Consider the following 17,671-nt stretch of genomic DNA (forward strand, 5'->3'; position numbering starts at 1 on the left):
GTCCCCTGTTGCCAGTCCACCACCAAGTCCTAGATTAAAAAACATTTTCATTCTGCCTACTTTTTTCCATATCTTTTGGTACCTTTCAAGTCCAAGTTATCATGGTCTCTTATGTTAATCACTTAATTATGCCTGATTGGAGACCCCACTTCTATTCTTGCTCTGCTCTAGCTCATTCAGAAATGATCTTTGTAAATGGCAAATCTATCACTGTTTCATCCCATATTACTTCACCTTTAGTGGCTTAGGATACCAATCATAGCTGTGCAGGGCTCCGCATGTGATCAGGCCCTGCCCACTTCAGCTTCATCTCATACCGTTTTCATTCTCACTTACCATACTGCCAACCATAATTGCTTTCTTTTGGTTCCCATACAAGCCAGGCTTCCCCACCTCCAGGTCTCTGCATATGTAGTTTCCTACACCTGGAACTTACAAGCAGCAAATCCTGGATAAGTTAACCCTTCCTTATCTCTTAGGTTTCTGCTTAAATGTCACTTTCTCAGAAAGTTTTCCCCTAATAATGATACAGAACTCTTCTTGTTGTTTTCTCAAGCATCTTATTCTTTTCCTTAAATTTACTTTGTATAATTTGAAATTTTGTTTATTCCTTCAATGTCTCTCTCCCCTCTAGAACAGAGTTGGCAAGCTTTTTTGTAAAGGACCAGATAGTAAATATTTAAGCTTTGAGGGCTGTAAGTTCTCCTTTGGGACTACTTAACTGCCACTGTAGAATGAAAGCAGCCGTGGCTGGTAGTTTGCCAGACTGTTCCCTGGAAGATAGAAGCTCCAGGAAAGCAGGGATATTGTGTGTTTTCTTCACTTTTTACTAGTGCTTAGTAATAAAAGGTGATTAATAAATATTTGTTGAATAAATGCGTTACAAATTAGAAAGTTCCTTGGTCTTTTCTAGAGATCTGGTGGTGGTTTATTTGCCTAATATCCATTTCATGGTTATGATTTTTTAAACTTAAATTTTTAAAAATTATAAGTGAAACAGATAAAGATGTAGAATAGTAGAATGCCTGCCCGTACATAAATTAATCTAATTCATTAATTATCAAATACTTGGTTGCATTTGCTTCATCTGTTCTTGTTTGCAGTTGTATCTCAAGTGCATATATCTCTAAAAACATAGATTTTTTTTATGTGATTGTAATTCAATTATGACAGTAATTCCTTAGTATCATCTAATACCCACTTCAGCTTAAATTTGTCTTGATTTTCTAAAATGATACCATTTTATGGTTGGTGTTTTGGGATCAGGCACATGCATTGCATTTAGTTTTTATGTGTCTTCTTAAGTCTCTTGTTTCATAGCAGATCCTCCTCCTCTTTCCTATGCCACTGATTTGTTAACAAAACTCAATCACTTATTCTGGAAAAGTTTGTTTTTTCTTGTGATGTTGCTTAACTTGTTCCACTCTTTTTTTTTTTGTTTGTTTGCTAAAACCTGGAAGCTTGTTCTAAAAACTAGATTCAGGTCTACTTTTTTTTTTTCTCTAAAGCAAGACTCAATAATTCATAGGTAATCAAGAGACACGTTGTCTAATTGTCACACTTTTAGTGATGCTAGGATGGATGGCGCAAACAGTTAAGCACTCAACTGCTTCTGAAAAGTCACAGACTTGAAAACCCTGTGTGGAGCAATCAGTTCTACTCTGTACACATGGGTCACCACGGGTTGGAATCGACTTGAGGCTAACTAGCAATAGGATGGATTGGTAAATTCAGTTGGTGATATGATCCGTGCATTATAAAGTTCCCCCACTCACCCGATATGTAATGGTTTCATCCATTAATGATCTTTGCCTGAGTCAATTATTTTATTACCAAAAAAAAAAAAACCTGCACCCCTTTATGTGTTCTGACTCAGCAGCCCCATGTGTTACAGAGCAGAACTGCTCCATAGGGTTATCTTGGTTGTAATCTTTAAGGAAGTGGATCTCCAGACTTTTTTTGGCAAGCTCTGCTGAGTGGGTTTGAACCACCAAACTTTCAGTGGGTAGTCAAGTGCACACTCTTTGCGCCACTGAGGGGCCTATAGTATTTTTGACAGAGGAAAGAACAGCTGAATTCACACTCATATTTCAGGTTTTTACCTAACCACTTAGATTTTATACTTGTATTTTTTTTCTTTACATTGAAAATCTTGATTCTTAGCAATATTAACAATTACTTGCTTTATCCTAAAGTATGTATAGTTTCAAAATAACAATCCTAGTAGTGTATTTACCAATAGTAAGACCATTGAAATAGGTTTGACTTCTTTGTAACACTATTTGTCTTTAAAATGTATTTCTCTCTGTTTAAATAATAAAATATTCTTTATTCTAAACTTACTTGAAATAATTATCTTTTTGTCTCTGGGGTCATGTCACCTACATGATCTAAATTGTGATTTTGTTTATGAATTGCCTTTACTTTAGTTCCATTTTTGAGTATTTAAATTAGTCACATAATGCCAAAGCCCAAGTTTGTAACAAGGAACATTCCAGAGACGTCATGTTATCTCTTCTCTTCTGTTTTCTTCTTCCCTGTTAAGGTAGTAATTTTATTAGTTTTTGGCTTATCTTCTCAGTGATTCTTTTTTGTAGCATAAACAAGAAGAGATAGTACGTATGTCTTTCCCTTTCTTACACAAAAGTTAGCAATATACACATACATACACATAAACACATTGTTCTACTCCGTGCTCTTTTAGCAGTATAGCTTGGAGCTTGCTCTGTGTCAATAAACTATACTATTTGAATATTGAAGAAAACTTTTTTTTTCAAATTGTGATTAAAATATACATAATAAATACATCATCTCAATTGAAGAAAACTCAAGGTGACTTAATATCAAATGAAAATCCTTTATTAAATTCTTTTGTTTGTATCACTAAGTTTATTTACAGATATATTTTCAAGGGTTGAGGTAAAGGCATTTTAATCAGATGAATGAGTAAAATTTCATTACTGTTGATTACTTGCATAAGATAGGCTTTAGATCTTTTAAAGCTTCAAAAGAATTTTTTGAATGTAGAGCAAATAAAGATATCAGTGTGACATTTCACATTCATGTTTTAAACTCAGTTTCTCAAGGCATAAATCTCTCTCTTTTTTTATTAAGCTTCAAGTGGAAACAAGGAAATAATTTCACATATTAGTCAACATGGAGGAAAATGGCCTTACTGGTTTAAAAAAATGGGTGAGTTATTATTCTGAATGTTAAAAATTGTATCAGTACTATGTTGACTTGATTTTTAATTTCTTGTTAATTTATCCAGAAAATATTCAAAAATTGGGGAATTATACATTGAAATTACAAGTTGTGTTGAATGAAAGTAATGCAGACACTTATGCAGGAAGACCGCTACCATCTAAAGCAATTAAATTTTCTGTTAAAGGTAAGCAAAGCAATATATAATTACATATGCTAAAGATGGCATTTTAAATCCAGGGGGGAAGGACAGATAATTCAGTAAAAGGTGTTACAACAATTGGGTAAATATATTGATCTTAAAGTACCACTGTAATTCCACTTGATAATCATAGTCGCTCTGAGTTTTGAAGGCACTGAATGCCTCACTGTTTTCTGGCTTCCATTGTTGCTGATGAAATCTGAACCTGTACTAGTTCCTGACCCTTTGTATGTGACCTACCCTCCCACTACCAGGCATTGGTAGAATCTTTTCTTTGTCTTCAGGTTCTGAAGTTTTAAATTGTATAACGTAGTGTAGGTCTGTTTTCACTCAGTTGTTGGATACTTTGTATGCCCTTTTAATCTGGAAACTCTCAACCATATGAGCCAGCAGAAGCCTTTAGCCTGGTGCCTGACCCACACATTTAGGACTTGCCACCCCCAACAACTGTGTGAGCCATTTCGTTGAAGTAAATCTCTCTATATGTTTATATATACGTTTTCACTGTTTTGCTCTTTTAGAGAACCCAGACTAAGACATGTACTAATTTACCTTTTTCTCCTTTCTATCTCTTGATTTTATTTTTCTACTTTATTTCCTTGATTTGATGTTCCAGACTTCCTATTGTGTTTTTCCTTTTTTTTTTTTTTTTAATTGCTCTTTAAGTGAAAGGTTGTAATTCAAGTCAGTTTCTCATACAAAAGCTTAAACACATTGTTATATGACCCTAGTTGCTCTCCCTAAATGTGACAGCACACTCCTTCTCTGCGCACTATATTTCCCATGTTCATTCAACCAGCGTCTGTTCCCTTCTGCCTTCTCATCTCGCCTCCAGACAGGAGCTGCCCATTTAGTCTCATGTTTTTATCTTTTTGAGCCAGGGAGCACGCTCTTCACCAGTATCATTTTATGTCTTATGGTCCAGTCTAATCTTTGTCTGAAGAGTTTGCTTCAGGCATGATTTTAGTTCTGGGCTAACAGAGAGTCTGCGGGCCACATCTTCTGGGGTCCCTCCAGTCTCAGTCACATCATCAAGTCTGGTCTTTTTACTAGAATTTGAGTTTCTGCACACCACTTTTCTCCCACTCCATCAGGGACTCTCTGTTATGTTCCCTGTCAGGGAGGTCATTGGTGGTAGCCAGGCAACCTGTAGTGCTTCTGGTCTCAGGCTGATAGAGTCTCTGGTTTATATGCCCCTTCTGTCTCTTGGGGTCACATTTTCCTTATGTCTTTGGTGTTCTTCATTCTCCTTTGCTCCAGGTGGGTTGGGACCAGTTGGTGCATCTGAGATGGCTGCTTGTTAGCTTTTAAGACCCCAGATGCCACTCACCAAAGTGGGATAAAGAATATTTTCTTAATAAACTTTGTTATGCCAGTTGACCTAGATCTGCCCTGAAACCGTGGTCCCTAGCCCCTGCTACTCTGTCCCCCAAAGTGTTTGGTTGGATTAAGGAAGCTTCTTAGCTTTTGGTTTAGTCCAGTTGTGCTGACTTTCCCTGTATTGTGTGTTGTGCTTCACTTCATCTAAAATAATTCTTGTCTACTATCTGGCACTGGGTTTTATCTGGTTAGTGACTACCCTTCTTGCTCCCTCCCCACTCTCATAACCATCAGGGAATGTTTTCTGCTACTTTTAAACCTTTTATTGAGTTCTTATAGTAGCGGTTTCATACAGTATTTATCCTTTTGTGACTAATTTCACTGAGCATAATGCCTTCCACATTCATCTGTATTATGAGATATTTCACAGATTCATCATTGTACTTTATCATTACATAGTATTCCATTCTGTGACTATACCATAATTTGTTTATCTATTCATCTGTTGATGGACATCTTGGTTGTTTCCATCTTTTTCGTATTGTGATCAGTGCTGCAGTGAACATGGGTGTGCATTTATCTATTCATGTGAGGGCTCTTACTTCTCTAGGATATATTCCAAGGAATGGGATTGCTGGATCCTATGGTGCTTCCATTTCTACCTTTTTAAGGAAGCACTAAATCGATTTCCAAAGTGATTGTACCATTTTACATTCCCACTAGCAGTGTATAAGTGTTCCAGTCTCTCCACAGCCCACCAACATGTATTATTTTGTGTTTTTTGGATTAATGCCAGCATTGTTGGGGTGAGACGGTATCTCATTGTAGTTTCAATTTGTTTTTTCTAATGGCTAATGATCGTGAGCATTTCCTAATGTATCTGTTAGCTGCCTGAATGTCTTCTTTGGTGAAGTGCCTGTTCATTTCCTTTGCCCATTTTTTAATTGGGTTGTCTTTTTGTTGTTGAGTTTTTACAGTATTTTGTAGATTTTAGAAATTAGATGCTGATCAGATTTGTCATAGCCAAAAACTTTTTCCCAGCTTGTAGGTTGTCTTTTTACTCCTTTGGTGAAGTCTGTGGATGAATATAAGTGATTTTTAGGAGCTCCTAGTTATCTAGTTTCTCTTCTGGCATTCGTGCATTGTTAGTAAAGTTTCGTATACTGTTTATGCCATGTATTAGGGCTCCTGTCATTGTCCCTATTTTTTCTTTCATGATCTTTATCGTTTTAGATTTTACATTATAGGTCTTTGATCCATTTTGTGTTAGTTTTTGTGTGTGGTGTGAGGTATGGATCTTGTTTCATTTTTTTGCAGATGGATATTCAGTTATGCCAGCATCATTTGCTAAAGAGACTGTCTTTTCCCCAATTAACAGACTCTGGGCCTTTGTCAAATATCAGCTACTCATAGGTGGATGATTTTATGTCTGGATTCTCAATTCTGTTCCATTGGTCTATGTATCTGTTGTACCACTACCAGGCTGTTTTGACTACCGTGGCGGTATAATAGGTTCTAAAATCAGGTAGTGTGAGGCCTCCCACTTTGTTCTTCTTTTTCAGTAATCCTTTATTTATCTGGGGCCTCTTTTTCCATATGAAGTTGGTAATTTGTTTCTTCATCTCATTAAAAAATGTTGGAATTTGGATTGAGATTGCATTGTATCTATCTATAGATAATGGCTTTTGGTAAAGTAGACATTCTCACAATGTCGAGTCTTCCTATCCATGAGCAAGGTATGTTTTTCCACTTATGGAGGTCTCTTTTGGGGTCTTGCAGTAGTGTCTTATAATTTTCTTTGTATAAGTATTTTGTCTTCTTGGGTGCTATTGTAAATGGTATTGATTTGGTGATTTCATCTTCAATGTTTTCTCTGTTGGTGTAGAGGAATTCAACTGATTTTTGTATGTTTATCTTGTATCCTGAAACTTTGCTGAACTCTATTAGTTCCAGTAGTTTTCTTGTGGATTCCTTAGGGTTTTCTGTGTATAAGGTAATATCATCTGCAAATAGAGATACTTTTACTTCTTCCTTACCAATTTGGATGGCCTTTATTTCTTTTTCTAGCCTAATTGCTCTGGCTAGGACCTCCAGCACAATGTTGAATAAGAGTGGTGATAAAGAGCATCCTTGTCTGGTTCCTTTTCTCAAGGGGAATGCTTTCAGGCTCTCTCCGTTTAGGATGATGTTGACTGTTGGCTTTGTATAAATGCCTTTTATTATGTTGAGGAATTTCCCTTCTATTCCTATTTTGCTGAGAGTTTTTATCATGAGCGGGAGTTGGACTTTGTCAAATGCCTTTTCTGCATCAGTTGATACGATCATTTGGTTCTTTTGTTTTATTTACATATGGCTTACATTGATTGTTTTTCTTATGTTGAACCATCCCTGCATACCTGATATGAATCTTGCTTGGTCATGGTGAATTATTTTTTTGATATGTTGTTGAATTCTCTTGGCTAGAATTTTGTTGAGGATTTTTGCATCTTAAGTTCATGAGGGATATTGTCTATAATTTTCTTTTTTTGTGGTGTCTTTACCTGGTTTTGGTATGAGGGATATGCTAGCTTCATAGAATGAGTTTGAGAGTATTCCATTCTTTTCTGTGATCTGAAATACCTTTAGTAGTAGTAGTGTTAACTCTTCTCTGTAAGTTTGGTAGCATTCTCCAGTAAAGCTGTCAGGGCCAGGGATTTTTTTGTTGAGAGTTTTTTAATTACCTTTTCAATCTCTTCTTTTGTTATAGGTTTATTTAGTTGTTCTACCTCTGTTTTTGTTTAGGTAGGTAGTATGTTTCTAGAAATTTGTCCATTTCATCTGGGTTTTCAAATTTGTTAAGAGTACAGTTTTTCACAGTTTTTCTGTTATGACTCTTTTAATTTCAGTTGGGCCTGTTGTAATATCACCCATCTCATTTCTGTTTTGGGTTATTTGCTTCCTCTCCTGTTTTTCTTTTGTGAGTTTGGCCAGTGGTTTATTGATTTTGTTGACTTTTTAAAAGAACCAGATTTTGGTCTTGTTAACTCTTTCAGTTGTTTTTCTGTTTTCTATCTCATTTAATTCTGCTCTAATTTTTATTGTTTGCTTTCTTCTGGTGCCTGAGGGCTTCTTTTGCTGCTGTCTTTGTTTGTTCAAGTTGTAGTGTTAGTGCTTTGATTTTGGCCCTTTCTTCTTTTTGGATGTGTACGTTTATTGCTATAAATTGACCTCTGAGCACTGCTTTTGCTGTGCCCCAAAGGTTCTGGTAGGATGTGTTTTCATTCTTATTTGATTGTGTGAATTTCTTTATTCCGTCCTTAATTTCTTTTGTAACCTAGTAGTTTTTGAGCAAGGTGTTGTTCAGTTTCCATGTGTTTGATTTTTTTTTTTTTCCCTTGCTTTTTCTCTTATTCTGCTTTTATGACTTTATGGTCAGAAAAGATGGCTGTGTAATATTTCGATGTTTTGAATTCTGTTAAGGCTTGCTTTATGGCCTAATATGTGGTCTGTTTTGGAGAATGTTCCATGTGTGTTAGAAAAGAAAGTATACTTGTCTGCTTTTGGGTGGAGTGTTCTATATATGTTTGTGAGTCCAGCTTGGTTGATTGTGGCTTTTAGATCTTCCGTGTCTTTATTGAGCTTCTTTCTGGATGTTCTGTCTTTCTCTGAAAGTGGTGTGTTGAAGTCTCCTACTGTTATTATGGTGCTGTGTATGTCTCTTTTCAATGCTGTTAGAGTTTGTTTTATGTATTTTCGACCCCTGTCATTGGGTCTGTAAATACTTAATGTTGTTATGACCTCCTGATGTATTGACTCTTTAATCATTACATAGTATCCTTCCTTATCCTTTGTGGTAGATTTTAAAGTCTGTTTTGTCAGAAATTAATACTACTACTTCTGCTCTTTTTTGATTGTTGTTTGCTTGATATATTTTTTTCCATCCTTTGAATTTTAGTTTGTGTCTTTAAGTCTACGGTGTGTCTCTTGTAGGCAGCATATAGATGGATCGTGTTTTTTTTTTAATCCATTCTGCCACTTTCTGTCTCTTTATTGGTGCGTATAGTCCATTTACATTCAACATAATTATCGTTAGGTACGAGTTTAGTGCTGTCATTTTGGTGCCTTTTTTGTGTGTGTTGTTGACCATTTCTTTGTTCTACTTAATTTTCTGTGCTGAGTCATTTTTCTTTATGTATTTTCTTTTTCATTGTTGTTGATTTTGTATTTGCTGAGTCTTAATGTTTTTCTTCTTTTTTATTTTGATGTGTAGGATGTTAGTTTCCTTTATGGTTACCTTAATATTTACCCCTATTTTTCTAAGTAAACCAATCTTTTATTTTTTGATATCGTCTTGACTTCCTCTCCATATGAAAGATGTGACTACATTTTTTATTCCCTCTTTTGTTTTTATGTTATTATCTTTTGCATATTGGCGCCTGTTTCCCTATTTTCTGTGTTTTAGCTTTGATTTATTTTTGTGATTTTCCTATCTAGGTTGATACCTAGTTGCTCTGTCCTTTGTTCTCGTCTTGGATTGTTATCTGATGTTATTGATTTTCTAACCAAAGGATTCCCTTTAGTATTTCTTGTAATTTCGGTTTGGTTTTTGCAAATTCCCTAAACCTCTGTTTATCTCGAAATGTCTTAATTTCGCCATCATATCTGAGAGACAGTTTTGCTGGATATATAATTCTTGGCTGGCAATTTTTTTTCTTCAAGGCTTTAAATATGTCATCTCATAGCCTTCTTGACTGCATGGTTTCTGCTGAGTAGTCTGAGCTTTGTCTTACTGTAGGTGACTTTCCATTTATCCAAAGCCGCTTTTTAAAGTTCTCTCTTTATCTTTGGTTTTGGCAAGTTTGATTATGTCTTGGTGACTTTCTTCTGGGGTCTACCTTGTGTGGGGATCAATGAGCATCTTGGATAGATATCCTCTCATCTTTCACGATACCAGGGAAGTTTTCTGCCAACAAATCTTGAACAATTCTCTCTGTATTTCCTCTTGTCCCCTCCTGTTCTGGTACTCCAATCACTCGTAGGTTATTCCACTTGATAGAGTTCCACTGAATTCTTAGGATTTCTTCATTTTTTTAAATTCTTTTATCTGGCTTTTTCCTAAGATATGTTGATGTCAGGTGCTTTATCTTCAGTCTCACTAATTCTGACTTCTATGGCCTCTATTCTGCTCTTATGACTTTCTATTGAGTTATCTAATTCTGATAACTCAATGGAAAATTTATTGTTAATCTTCTGAATTTCTGTATGTTGTCTCCCTGTGGATTCTTGCAGCCTATTAAATTTGTCATTATGCTGTTATCTTCTTAAGTTCCTCTGTTGCTTTGTCTGTGTGATGTTTGGCTTGTTCTGGGTTTTGCCTGAACTCATTCCTGTTCTCTTGAAGAGCTCTGTATACTGATCTTTTGTATTCTACCTCTGGTAATTTTAGGAAGTTCTCTTCGTCCAGAAGATTTCTTGATCTTTGCTTTGGGAGCTTGCAGTAGCCATAATGGTCTGCCTGTTTATGTAATTGGATATTGACTGTTGTCTCTGAGCCATCAATAAGTTATTATATTTGTTTATTTCATGTTTGTTTAGTTTGTTCTAGTTTCTTCTTTTGTTTTGACATGCCCAAATAGCCTGCTCATATGAGCTAGTTTGATTATTGGTGCCTTTGAAGCTCTAACATCCTGTCACCAGGTGGTTAGAACTGTTACTAGGTATGTGAGCCCAGGAGTCCATTTATTGTATGGATTCAGCTCAGGTGTCCAGGTAGTCGGTCATTGCCTGTGTGGTGCAGGCTCTTACCTACAGTCCTGAGTGAACTGGGGTGATTGGTGTAGGCACAGTTATCTGGCTGCAGAAGGTGGTCACGTGTTGAGCAAGGCAGGGGACTGACAGCTGCCCCTGAGTATCTGTGAGGAAAGCATGTTCTTGTTCCTTAGAGTGCGTAGGTGAGTGGGTTTTATAGCCAGACTATGGGCACCCAGTGCTGTTGGCTGTAAGGACTGGGAGGCAGCACTTATTCTTGGACCCGTGTTACAGGTGGCTAGTTGGTATGAGTGGAGTCACCAGTCCTTAGGCCCCTGATGTGTATATGCTTAATAGGCAAAGAGGTGTCACATGTCATGAACCTGCCTGTCCACCATATAGCTTATACAATTGAGGTTACACTTCCAGGTACATACCCTGTTGTTCTGTGCTAATGAGCCCAGATAGCTCTCTGCAGGGGTAAAAGGCAGTCAAAGACTGTGGGCCCCTTATGCCTGTGCATAGGTAAAGGAGCTGTTGTTGCCCTGAGTTCCTGGCTTAGGGGAACCGGCAGATTATTTTTTTCTGTTTGTTCATTTGTTCCCTCTTGAAGGCTGGGAGAATGGCTCAGGGTGCGTGACACGTCCTACTTCTGGCCCAGGGGACACGCCAATCTCTGATGCCAGCTTGGAGCTGTGCAGAGTGGGAAGGGGACAGGTAAATGGGAGAGAGGTTTTTCCCAAAGGAGTGTTTTTTGATCCTCACTGTAGGTTAGATGCATGTACTTATCTTTTGCTGATAGAGCACCGGTTTTCACTGATCCCGGAGGCATGAGTGGACTCTCCTCCATTCCATCTTTCCCAGTGTGGGAAGTGCATTCTGAACACCACTGCTTGCCTCGCTGCGCACGCCAGCACATTCAGCCTGCGGGGTGCCAGTTCCCACTGGGCCAAGTCTGGCAACTCCTTGCTGCTTCTGCACCGTCTCTCCCTCCCACTCCTGCTCAGTCCAGTTCCTCAACGTTGCCTTTGATGTTCAGGGTTCCTAGATTGTCATATACAATCCATTCACTTGTTTTTTGGGGTCTTTGTTGTAAGAAGGACCACAGGAAGTGTCTGACTACTCCACCATCTCGGCCCCGCCTTGTGTGTTTTCCTTTCTGCTGTCATTTTTCATTTTATAAAATCTCTTTTAGTAGTGCTGTGTCTCTCAGTGGATAGACTTAGTCTTTTACTTTCCTCACAGAATAAGCCTTCATTCAGCTTATTACTGGTGTTGAAGAAGGCAGGTGAGTGGCTGTGCAGTGAGGGATGGGGATCTGGAGAACTGTTTCTTAAACAGACTCCCAGGTCCTCTAGTTTTTCTTCCAGTTTCATTCCAACTTGATACAGCCATTTTTGAGACTTTCGGGTGTCTTAGAGTGTGACTTGCAGGAGAATTTAAAGTTGGCAATGATTTCATTCTACTTGTATCAAGAATCAAAATCCATGGAAGCAGCAGTCAAGAAATCAAATGACATATTGCATTGAGCAAATCTCTGCCAAAGACCACTTTAAAGATTTTTTGTTATTTATCTTTTTTGTTGGGGGGGGGTGAAAATATACACAACAAAACATACACCTGTTCAGCAGTTTCTACACGTATAGCTCAGTGCCATTGGTTATAGTCTCCACGTTGTGTCACCATTCTCATTATCTCTACCCAGATTGTTTCACCATCACTAACTTCTACTCTCCATGCCTCTTAAAGCTCTAAGAGTAATGATTAGAATTATTTTTCGCTTTAGAGTTACTGTCATCAGTTTGATTGCATATAGATAATTCTTTAAAAGAGTGAAATGTTCAAGCCAGCGTTCTTTATTAATTGAGCCACACTGTTTTGTCTTCAGATGCTTCATTGTATAGTTTCAGTTTAAGGTTTAAATATCATTTCAAAACAATAGATTCAGGTGTTCCCTCAGTTTCAGTGGGCCTAGTGAGTTTGCTTTCCATAAGAATTTGAGGTTCTATTCCACATTTTCCTCCTTTTGGTCAGGGTCCATCTATTAGGTTCTTGATCAAAATGGTCAGTAAGGATAGCTAGGCATCATTCATTTCTTCTGGTCCCATGGCAAGGTAGTTAGTAGTTCATGGAAGCAGTTAGATCTGCAGTCGATTTCTTTCTCCAGTCCCTGGTTTCCTTCTTTACTGCTCCAGGCAAATAGAGACCAGTTTTTGTTTCTTGGGTGGCTGCTTACAAGCTTTTAAGACCCTGGGAACTACTTACCGAACTAGGAGGTAGAACAGAAACTAAAAACATTAGGCCAGTTGATTGGTTAGATCCATAAACTATGACCCTAAACGTTTGAACCAAGAAATCTAATCTCGTGAGGTGTTTTGTTATACCTCAGTAGCATCTACATATGCAGCCCTTTTTGGGGGCGGGGGGAGGGCCGCTGTTGTTGTAAAATTGTATGTAAAATTATATTTGACATTTTGCCCTTTTTTCTGAAGCACAGCTTAGTTATATCAGTTATATTAAGTTGTGTAGTCATTATCCTTAGCTGATGCCAGTTTTCCCATCGCCACAGATAATTCCCTACTCCCAGAGAATGTTTCCTTTCTCCCTTCCCTTTACACCCCTGGTAACCACTAGTAGTCATTGGTCTCTGCATATTTTCCTATTCTTGTTATTTCATATAAGTGAGACCATGCAATATTTGTCTTTTTGTGATTGATTTACTCCACTCAGCATGTCTTCAAGGTTCATCCATGTTGTAGCATGTTTCAGGACTTCATTTTTCTTTAAGGCTACCTCTTTAAAGTTTTGCATAGCAAAGATGTCACTTTCATGACTGAGGTGCACCTGACCCAAGCCGTAGTCTTTTCAGTTGCATCCTATGCGTGTGAAAGCTGTACAGTGTAAGAGGAAGACAGAATAATTGATGTATTCACCCTGTGGTGTTGGCAAAAAATCTTGAATATACCATGGACTGCCAGAAGAACAAACAAATGAATTTTAGAAGAAGTACAACAGGAGTGCTTTTTAAAAGTAAGGATGGTGAGACTTCAGCTCACTTACTTTGGACATGTTGTCAGGAAAGACCAATAGCTAGAAAAAGGACATCATGTTTGGTAGAGGGTCAGCAAAACTAAGGGAAAACCCTCAGTGAGGTGCACTGACAAAAAAGGCACACTAGTGAACTCCAACATACCAATGATTATGAAGATGGTTCAGGACCAGGCGACGTTTTGTTTTGTTACACGTAAGGTCACTGTAGGTCAGCACTGACTTGGTGGCACCTGACAGCAGTATAGTGTGAATGGAATTGGTTCTTTGCTTGCTTTATGGGTGATTGAAGAGTTGGCATTCTTGAGTCTTTCTGATAAATAAGTTACACTTGCTCGTATCCTCTCCAGCTTTCAAATTCTCCTACTATTGTTTCATACTCTTTGTTTAGGCCTCTTTTGAAAGAATCTTTGTACTGTTATCGTAGTGGGGTTTTTGGAGAGAGCTGATCTAAATGTCTTTGATCACCTTGTCTTCTTTAATAAGGACCACCTCGGAGATTGTTCCTTGTTGTACATATAAATCTACCTCTTGTTGATTTCTTTTAACAGCTCTGGAACACACTTCATAGTATAGATGGGTCATATTTTAAGTGGTTTCCCACTGATGAACATTTAAGTGGTCTTTTTGGCTATTATAAACGACATTGCCAGATGTGGGGGAAAACGTGTGCTGGAATTTCTGTCGATGTATCTTGGTACCCTTCTGTAGGATACCAAGAAGTCGAAGTGTGTGTGCTTTAACTTTTTTAATGTTTACTGTCAAGTTGCCTTCCAAAAAGATTGTGCCATCGTGCTCTCACCAACAAAGTATGAGAGTTTCAGGTTTCCCTGTGCTCATCCCTGGGTGACATTTATTTAGCCTAGTTGGTGGTTAACCTGGAGCCCTGGTGGCACAGTGGTTAAGCATTCAGCTGCTAACCAAAAGGTTGGCAGTTCAAATCTACCAGCCACTACTTGGAAACCCTATGGGGCAGTTCTGTTCGGTCCTTAAGGTCGCTATGAATCGGAATTGTTATTGATTCGAGGGCAGCGGGTTTGGTTTGGTTTGGTTTGGTTTGGTTTGGTTTGGTTTGGTGGTTAAACTGTCTCTCTGACTTCTAGGCTGTGTACTTCTTCTAGCCTTTATTGGATGTTTATAGATCATTAAGAAAACCTGTTCATTTAATAGTTTGAAGCTGTGTGTGTATCTGGATCATCTTGGAGGGCTTATTAAAACAGACCTCACCCCCCCAGAGTTTTTGATTCATTAGTTTGAGATGAGTTCAAGAATTTGCATTTTTTAAGTTCCCCGGGAATAGCTGTTAGTATAGACCAGAGACCACACATTGAGAGCTTCTGGATTATAGGAGGTTTTTGTGTGTTCTGGATTTCAATTCTTTGTTGTGTATGTTGCAGATATTTTCTCATGGGGCATCTTTTAACTTCATTTACTGTACCTTATAAGGAACTTTAAACTTTGTCAAATATATCCCTTTTTTGTTATTATGTTTTGCCTTAGAAGTTTCTTCCTATGATAAGGTTATAAATATGTTCTTCTAATAAGTTCATAGTTTAAGAACACATTTATCTGTAATACCTATAGAATTTTACTGTTATTTGTGGTATGAGATAAAGATCTAATTTCATTATTTTTTCAAATGAATTGTCGATACAATGTATGTAATTTTTGCACAGATTTAAAATGCCATCTTTATCATAGTCTGATTTCCCATATATAAATGGATCTGTTTCTGACCTCTGTTTTTGCTTTTCATTTTCACTTTTGTTTTTGTTAAAGAGGGTAAGCCAGAGAAATTTTCATTTGGCCTTCTGGATTCTCCTTTTCGTGTTGGAGTCCCATTCAATATCCCTCTGGAATTTCAGGATGAATTTGGTCACGCCAGTCAACTAGTAACTGACATTCAGCCAGTTCTTGAAGCAAGGTAATTTGAAGGATCAAATTGTATTTATCTGTTCATATTTGCTAAGATTTGGTCTTTTTTTTTTTTTTAATTAAGGTTTAAGAATTCATGTGTGCTTATAACTTCAGTGTCGCTTTTTAAAATGCTTGGTGAGTTTTATGGTATCTAGGACTTTATTTAGCCCCCAGGCTGTCCTGTGCGACTGCAGTGTCATGTGTAAATTCCTTTTCGCTGACTATTTTGACTGAATTTACTGTTGAAGTTTGTTTAGGTGGTACTGAAGCTCTTGTCTTCTTTCAGTTCCATTTTCACCTGCTAGTAAGACCACTACTTCATTGTTATTGTTGTTTTGCTTAGAAGTTATGGCCAATTAAGCTTAGTCGTATTACCTGCTAGTAGGTTTTTAACTTGCCAGTGCATTTTACTTTGGTTTGTTTTAAAATCCATAGGAATAAACATTATATGGTAGTATGGGTCCTTCCTTGGAATTTGCCCTTATTTAGTATTTTTTAGTATTAATAGCCCTTTGGAGTAATGTTATCGGCTTATACCACATTTTTCCGCAAATAACGTGTGCCTTCTGTGTTTGTTTGCCAACCATGCCCTCTGCTTGCGAGGTATTTTCATAAGCGCTGCTGTGCCAATTTTTTTTTACATGCTGCTGTTAAAAAATAAAAAAAAAATTAGCATAGAGTACTTATGAAAATACCTTGCAGGGGGTGGGCATGGTTGGCAAACTAACATAAAAGACACGTTATTTACATAAAATATCGTATTAAGAAATAACTCTGAGAAACTTAGAAATACATCATTGAGAATGTTTATTATTTACCATTACCTCTTTTTGAGGTGCCTATGGAGAAATCCATGATCAGTCTTGAGGACGTAAATTAGGGTTCTTCTCCTATTTTATTTTTTCTTCTAATCGCATTTGTAGAAATGTTGTTTTTGTTTTGTTTTTTGCACTGCCTGCCAAATTTGTCTTTTTGTATCCAATTTTTATGTATGCTACCTTTTTCCACACCTTTTGGTATGTGTGTGTGTTTCCTTTATGGTGGAATGGTTTATCATTCAATCATTTGACAATATCAGGAAAGTTTTCTACCAAAAAATCTTCAACAATTCTAATTTCCATCCCCACCTCACCCCCCACCCCCCCGTTCTGATACTCTAATCACTTGTAAGTTATTCGTCTTGATAGAATCCCACATAATTCTTAGGGTTTCTTCATTTTTTTTAATTATTTTATCTGATTTTTCCTCAAATATTTGAGGAATTCCGACTTCCATTGTCTCAATTCTGCTCTTACGACTTTGTGTTGAATTGTCCAGTTCCGAAATTTTATTGTTAATCTGAATTTCTGTTTGCTGTCTCTCTATGGATTCTTGCAGCCTATTCAATTTGCCATTATGCTCTTGTCTAATCTGCCTAAGTTCCTCCAACGGTTTGTGCATTCCTTGGCTTGTTCTGTGTTTTGCCTGATCTCCTTCTTGTTCTCTTGAGTAGTTCCGTATGTTAATCTTTTGTATTCTATATCCGGTAATCCTAAGAAGCTCTCTTCATCTGGAACATTTCTTGAATCTTTGCTTTGGGAGCTTGCTGAAGGCATCGTGGTCTGCCTCTTTATGTGATTTGGTATTGACTGTTGTCTCTGAGCCATCAATAAGTTATTGTATTTACTTATTTTATGTTTGCTTAGTGTGTCCTAGCTGCTTATTGTTTTTTTGATATGCTGAAATAGGCTGCTCGTGTGATCTAGTTTGATTATTGGTGACTTTGAAGCTCTGACATCCTGTTACCAGGTGATTAGAGCTGTTACTAGGTCTGTGAACCGAGGAGTCCGTTCACTTTTCTTGTATGGATTCAGCTCAGGTGTCCAAATAGTCAAGTAAGTATGTGGTACAGGTTCTTACCTGTAGTCCTAGATGAGCAGGAGTGATTGGTGTAGGCACTGGTATCTGGGTGTGGTAGGGGGTCACATGCTGAGCAAGGCAGGGGGCTGACAGCCACCCCTGAGTATCTGTGAGGAAAGCGTGTTCCTGTTCCCTAGAGTGTGTAGATGGGTGGGTTTTGCATCCAGACTATGGGTACCCAATGCCGTTGGCTGTAAGGACTGGGAGTCACCACTTGTTCTTGGACCCCTGTTGTGGGTGGCTAGGTGTCATGGGTGGAGCCACCAGTCCTTAGGCCCCTCCCTGATGTAGGTAGGGGAGGACGCTGCTTAATAGGCAGAGTGGTGTCAAATACTACAAACCTGCCTCTTTACC

General features: G+C 37.8%; 1 protein-coding gene across 2 annotated transcripts in view; it reads left to right on the forward strand.

The window, feature by feature from the left end:
* SMCHD1 (structural maintenance of chromosomes flexible hinge domain containing 1) overlaps nucleotides 1–17,671 on the forward strand; it is a 183,890-nt gene that overhangs the window by 86,521 nt on the left and 79,698 nt on the right. For both annotated transcript variants that reach the window (XM_049901053.1, XM_049901054.1), the window contains 3 exons: nucleotides 3,115–3,192; nucleotides 3,272–3,391; nucleotides 15,281–15,425. In XM_049901053.1, the coding sequence (XP_049757010.1) occupies nucleotides 3,115–3,192; nucleotides 3,272–3,391; nucleotides 15,281–15,425 (343 nt within the window). The remainder of the gene's footprint in view (nucleotides 1–3,114; nucleotides 3,193–3,271; nucleotides 3,392–15,280; nucleotides 15,426–17,671) is intronic.

The sequence above is a fragment of the Elephas maximus genome, chromosome 11, assembly GCF_024166365.1.
Source record: "Elephas maximus indicus isolate mEleMax1 chromosome 11, mEleMax1 primary haplotype, whole genome shotgun sequence".
Taxonomy (NCBI): Eukaryota; Metazoa; Chordata; class Mammalia; order Proboscidea; family Elephantidae; genus Elephas; species Elephas maximus.